This window comes from Vulpes lagopus, chromosome 6 (genome assembly GCF_018345385.1).
Source record: "Vulpes lagopus strain Blue_001 chromosome 6, ASM1834538v1, whole genome shotgun sequence".
NCBI classification, from domain to species: domain Eukaryota; kingdom Metazoa; phylum Chordata; class Mammalia; order Carnivora; family Canidae; genus Vulpes; species Vulpes lagopus.
The window spans coordinates 51,664,832-51,671,338 of NC_054829.1; the positions used below are offsets into that span (position 1 = coordinate 51,664,832).

A 6,507-nucleotide genomic window follows, 5' to 3' on the forward strand; every position below is an offset into this window, starting at 1 on the left:
TATTTATACCATGTTAAAAAGTGCTTGGAATACCACCAATGGAACCTTGTAGGGAGAACTGACTGTGATGTCATAGACCTTTAAGGGAAACTTCTAGAAGTGAGATTAGTCATATGAGAGACTAAACAGGAAAGATGCTTACTGAGTAAGGTGGGATCCAGCAAGAGTGTAGTACAGAATGCAGTAAGTTATGAATTACTTTTTTTCTAAGGTAGCTTAATAGAACAACACTTAATGAAGAAAGGCAAAGGCTTACCTATCTGGTACATTTGTGGTTCTTGATGATTAATTACTTGAAGACTAATACCTTTGAAATTCACCAGTTTTAGAAATGGAAGAGAGTGATGAACCTGATCAGCCCATCTCAGCAGGGAGGCAAGAAATTCGAAAGAGAAGACGACTCAGCCAATCGATGGTAGACAAATCCCAGCAGACTGAAGTAACAGAGAAAAAGAAACACTTGCCTATATCACAATCATCTGGTCCTAAATCTACCGTTAGTATTGGTAATATTCCTGGAAGCAAAGTCAATTATGAGTCTCTCAGAGTATCTTCTCAACTTCAGCAAACTTGGACAAAGAGAAAGCATGTACAGGATATGACTGATAAATCTCTGCAAACAGAGGCTATTGTAGAAGAGAAAAAAGAAGAAATCAGATCAGTCGGTGAAACAGTGGTACCTGAAGAAAAGCCAGCTGCTGTTGGAGAAGCAGTCCCTGAATTTCCAGAGACTGTTCAGGAGGTAGAAATTCCACCAAGCAGATATTCAATTCAACTAAAAATAGACAGATCTCAGCAGACCAGTTGTACTGGAGACTGGTCAATGATGAACATTCCTCAAAAAGAAAAAGTGGACAAGGAACAGCAGACATACTTTAGTGAAACAGAAATAGTAGTTATTGGCCAACCAGATAGCTCTTTCTCAAAGTCAAATGAAGTTGTGCAAAAAAGTGAATCCTCTGGGAAGCTTTTCATTAGTGAATATCCTGAATTGCTACCCTCAACAAGTACAGATGAAGAAATTAGGCGGATAAGTATTAGCAAATTTCTATTTAGTCAACAAAGCAAAAAAGGTTCTTTGGAACTTTCAGAAGATGAGCAATATGTTCTAGGTGATGTACAGTCTCCCACAGCAGAAGAGATCTTTGCTGAAGTCCAATCTCTGCCAGATGAGACTACTGATGAAAACTTCCCTACTGAACCTCAGCCTCCACCAATTGAAGAGGCTCCTACAGAAGAGGGTCTTGCTACAATAGAGCCCACCCTAAGTGAAGAGGCTCTTTCAGAAGGGCCTCCTGTTGAAGTTCAGTCTCCAAAAGTTGAAGAAGCTCCTGTTGAAGTACAGATTTTCCCAGCTGAAGAGATTTCCCCAGAAGAGGCCCCTGCTAAAGTAGAGTCTATCCCTGCTAAAGAGGCTTTCTCAGAAGAGGTTTATCCTGAAGTTCAGCTTACAACAGCTAAAGAGCCTCCTATACGAGAGACTGAAGAATTTCAGCCTCTACTGGCTGAGACCTCCCCTGAAGTTCAGCCTCCACCAGCTGAGAAGGCCCCTGCAGATGAGACCTCTGATGAAGTTCAGCCTCCACCAGCTGAGAAAGCCCCTGCAGAAGAGGCCCCAGATGAAGTTCAGCCTCCACCAGCTGAGAAAGCCCCTGCAGAAGAGGCCCCAGATGAAGTTCAGCCTCCACCATCTGAGAAGGCCCCTGCAGATGAGACCTCTGATGAAGTTCAGGCTCCACCAGCTGAGACCTCTGATGAAGTTCAGCCTCCACCAGCTGAGAAAGCCCCTGCAGAAGAGGCCCCAGATGAAGTTCAACCTCCACCAGCTAAGAAAGCCCCTACAGAAGAGGCCCCAGATGAAGTTCAGCCTCCACCAGCTGAAAAGGCCCCTGCTGAAGAGGCCACAGATGAAGTTCAGCCTCCATCAGCTGAGAAGGCTCCTGCAGATGAGACCTCTGATGAAGTTCAGTCTCTACCAGCTGAGACCTCTCCTGAAGTTCAGCCTCCACCAGCTGAGAAAGCCCCTGCAGAAGAGGCCCCAGATGAAGTTCAGCCTCCACCAGCTGAGAAGGCCCCTGCAGATGAGGCCCCAGATGAAGTTCAGCCTCCTCCATCTGAGAAGGCCCCTGCAGATGAGACCTCTGATGAAGTTCAGCCTCCACCAGCTGAGAAAGCCCCTGCAGAAGAGGTGCCAGATGAAGTTCAGCCTCCACTAGCTGAGACCTCCCCTGAAATTCAGCCTCCACCATCTGAGAAGGCCCCTGCAGATGAGCCCTCTGATGAAATTCAGCATGCACCAGCTGACACCTCTCTTGAAGTTGAGCCTCCTTCAGCTGAGGAGGTCCCTGCAGAAGAAGTCCCAGATGAAGTTCAGTCTCCCTCAGCTGAGGGGGTCCCTGCAGAAGAGGCCCCAATTGATGTTCAGTCTCCACCAGCTGAGACCTCTCCTGAAGTTCATTCTCCACTACTTGAGGAGGCCCCTGTAGAAGAGGCCGCAGTTGAAATTTGGTCTACACCACCTGAGGAGGCTCCTAAAGAAGATACCTCAGCTAGAGTTTGGTCTGAACCAGCCGGGGTAGCTCTTGTTGAACCTCAGCATCCATCAGCTGAAGAAACGACTTTAGAAATGGTCCTTGTTGACAAACAGTTTCCAGCAGCTGAAGAGGACTTTTTTACACAAATTTCTGTAGAAGATGTCCTTGCTGAAGTTCAGCCTCCACCATCTGAACACACTGCTGCAGATGAGCCTTTGGTAGACCATATGTCTACTGAATATCAACATCTCCAGACAGCAGATGTCCCAGTGGTAAAATTAGAATCACTGGTTTTGGAAGATCAGCAAAAACCTGAAGAGCCTTTGGAACTAGATCCTGTCCCTGAAGATTTGTCTAATATCAAGAAAGAACAGGCTCCTGCCTTTGAAATAGAGGGTGTCCTTCATATAGAAATAAAATAGAGGCCTCTTTCTCAGCTGTAATCAGGTCTTAACTAAGCAAGCAATCAGAAGCTAGGGACTTCTGGATGTACACACTTCAGAAAAGTGTAGCATTTGGAAGTCACTCTGTGAACAAGGAAATAAAAGGAAACCCCAAGACATGGACCACTGGTCAGAAAATGAACAATAAAAACTACAGGTTTAAAGTTACTGTGTTATCTTAATTCAAATCTAACATATATAAAATACCCATTTGGAAATGAAGTAAGTTGATGATTGAAATAATTACTTAAAATATCCTTTCTATAATAAACCCTGTTGAAAAGGGTAAAGTAAGCTCTATAGCTGTATATTCTTCTCACTACATTGTAGTTTGTAGTGGAAAAGGCAGTTTCTTTGCTACAGTTCTCTCATCTCCTTTAAATTCCTTGAGTTTTAGTCACATGGCTAAAAGTTTGTGTTTTTTTCCCTCCTTATTATAATACATCACATTTCTAATTCTTTTTCTATTTGATTCCTTCTGAGACCAGTATTCCTTTCCTGTTTTCATCGCTATCTTCTTGCATATTTTACATTTCCATACCTGGATAGGGAAATTTAATTCCTTTGTAAGCCTTTATTTAACAAAGATAGCCTGGATAAAGTATTTTAAAAGGTGTGTAAACATAAAGAAAAATATGCTTCGATGGCCATGAGGGCATAGTTCTACTTTTAATTTCATCTCAACTTAGAATGTAATGAGTCCTTTGGAAGCTTGGCTCAATTTTTGTATCCTGAATTTGTATGAAGAGAAACTTGAATAAAGTCAAATGACTAGTTGTTATATAGTAGTCTCCCCTTATCTGCAGTTTTGCTTTCCATAGTTTCACTTACCCAAGATCAACTGTGGTCCGGAAGCATATTTTCCTTCTGATGTACTTTCCCTTGAAGGTCAGTAGTAGCATACTGCTACATCACAATGCCTCTATCATTCACCACACTTCATCTCATCATGTAGGCATTTTATCATCTTACATCATCATCACAAGGAGAAGGGTGAGTACAGTACAAGAAGATATTTGAAAGAGAAAGACATTACATTCACATAACTTTTATTACAGGATATTGTTATAATTGTTCTAATGTATTATCAGTTATTGTTGTTAATCTCTTATTGTGCCTAATTTATAAATTAAGCTTTATTGTAGATATGTATGAAATAGGAAAAAACAGTATACATAGGGCTAATACTATACAGGATTTCAGGCATTCCCTGAGGATCTTTGACAGTACTCTCTGTGGATAAGTGGGAACTATTGGATAAGCTATTGACATTTTTAAAGAGTAATTATGAATTAATATAAGCTATATGTTAATAAATGACATCTTGGTTTCTATGGTTATGGCAACTTTGGGGAAAATATTTTCTTTAGCTACAATTTAGTTGCTATATGCTGAAATGAGATGATTCTCTTAAAAAATTTAATTTGGTTAGTCTATTTTTCTGTTTAGTAAAAACTCTAGATTGATGATTCCAGACTTTATTAAACTTTGATGCTCTATAATTGTTAGATTTTTCTCACATTCATCGTTACCTATGTTTAGTGTCTGATAAGAGCATGTGGCATTTTAAAAAAGATTTTGTTTATTTATTGAGAGAGCACAAGCGGAGGTGGGGAGTGGGAGAGGGAGAAGCAGGCTCCCCACTAAGCAGAGATTGCCACATGGGAGTCCATCCCAGGACCTGGGATTATGACCTGAGCCAAAGGCAGATGCTTAACTGAGCCACCCAGGGGCCCTAGAACATGTGACATTTTGAAGTGATTTTTGTTAAGTACAATATTTTAAAAATATGTGCCAGATTTGAGGTTGACAAACATTATTCTAGACTTCTTGAATGAGAGTTGCTTTTTTGGTATTTCCAAGTCCTTAAAATGATTTTGTTTTCTAAGATACTTAAAATCCAGTTAAACTCCTTTTTCTAAATTTGAAGCTTTTTCTGTTTTAGATTTTTTAAAGGTTTTTGTTTAAATTTGAGTTAGTTAATAGTGTAATATTAGTTTCAGGTGTACAATATAATGTTTCAACACTTCCATACAACAACTGGTGCTCATCATGACATGTGTACTCCTTAATCCCCATCACCCAGTTCACCCATACCCTCACCCCATCCTTCTAGTAACTATAAATTTGTTCTCTATAGTTAAGAGTCTGTTTCTTGATTTGTGTCTCTTTTCTCCCCCTTTGTCTGATTATTTGTTTCTTAAATTGTGCATATGAATGAGATCATATGGTATATGTCTTTTTCTGACTGACTTATTTCACTTAGTATAATACTCTCTCGCTCCACCTATGTCATTACAAACAGCAAGACTTCATTCCTTCTTTGGGTAATATATATTATATATATATATTATGCATATATATATATATGCAACAGCTTCTATATCTATTTATCAGTTGGTGGACTCGTGGGCTGTTTCCACAATTTGGCTATTGTAAATAAGGCTGCTATAATAATTGAGGTGCATATAACCTTTTGAAATAGTATTTTATATTCTTTGGGTAAATACCTAGTAGTGTGATTGCTGGATCATAAGATAGTCCTATTTTTAACTTTTTGAGCAACCTCCATACTGCTTTCCAGAGTGGCTGCACCAATTTGCATTGAACAGTGCACGAGAGTTCCCTTTTCATTACACCTTCACCAACACCTGTTGTTTCTTGATTTTAGCCATTCTGGCAGGTGTGAGGTAATATTTGTAGTTTTGATTTGGCTATTGAGTTTTATAAGTTTTTAATATATTTTTGAATGCTAACTCTTTATTAAAAATGTCATTTGCAAATATCTTCTCCCATTCTGTAGGTTGCCTTTTAGTTTTGTTGCTTGTTTCCTTTGCTGTGCAGAAGCTATTTATTTTGATGTTGTTTCAATAGTTTATGTTTGCTTTTGCTTCCTTGCCATGGAACACCTTTCTAGAAAAATGGTGCTATGGCTGATGTCAGAAAAATTACTGCCTGTGCTTTCTTCAAGGACTTTTATGGTTTTCTGTCTCATATTTACATCTTTAATCCATTTTGCATTTATTTTTGTGTATGATGAAAGAAAGTGGCCCAGTTTCATTCTTTTGCATGTTGATGTCCAGTTTTCTTGATATCATTTGTTGAAGAGACAGTTTTTTTCCCATTGGATATTTTTTCCTGCTTTTGTTGTTATTTCTTCTCTCTTGTTTGTGATTTTATTTATTTGAGTCCTTTCTTCTTTTTGGTACATCTGGCTGGAGGTTTATCAATTTTACTAATTTTTTCCTAGTTTCATTGATTTAATCTATTTTTTGTTTTTGTTTCTATGTCATTTATTTTTGTTCTAGTTATTATTTCCTTTGGTCTTTTTAATTTCTTCCCCCTAGCTCCTTTAGGTGTGAGGTTAGGTTGTTTATTTGAGATTTTTCTTGCTTTTATCTCTGTAGTAGAGGGTCTCACTGATTTCTTCCATTCTTTCCTCAAGTCTAATGAGTATCTTTATGATCATTGCTTTAAATTCTCCATCAGGCATGTTACTTATATCTCTTTTGCTTAATCTCTGGCCATGG

General features: G+C 39.0%; 1 protein-coding gene across 1 annotated transcript; it reads left to right on the forward strand.

The window, feature by feature from the left end:
* Positions 1–331: 331 nt before the first annotated feature.
* On the forward strand, positions 332–2,956 carry FSCB (fibrous sheath CABYR binding protein). Its single transcript, XM_041757808.1, has 2 exons — positions 332–1,414; positions 1,496–2,956. Exons 1-2 carry the CDS (start codon positions 332–334, stop codon positions 2,954–2,956), a joined length of 2,544 nt encoding a protein of 847 aa, XP_041613742.1.
* The last annotated feature ends 3,551 nt before the right edge of the window (positions 2,957–6,507 follow it).

Bases quoted from the DNA above. Each gene is read 5' to 3' on its own strand.
- FSCB (XM_041757808.1), top strand. From the start codon at position 332: ATGGAAGAGAGTGATGAACCTGATCAGCCCATCTCAGCAGGGAGGCAA. The intron at 1,415-1,495 runs GCTTTCTCAGAA...GAAGAATTTCAG, and splicing joins AGTCTATCCCTGCTAAAGAG to CCTCTACTGGCTGAGACCTC.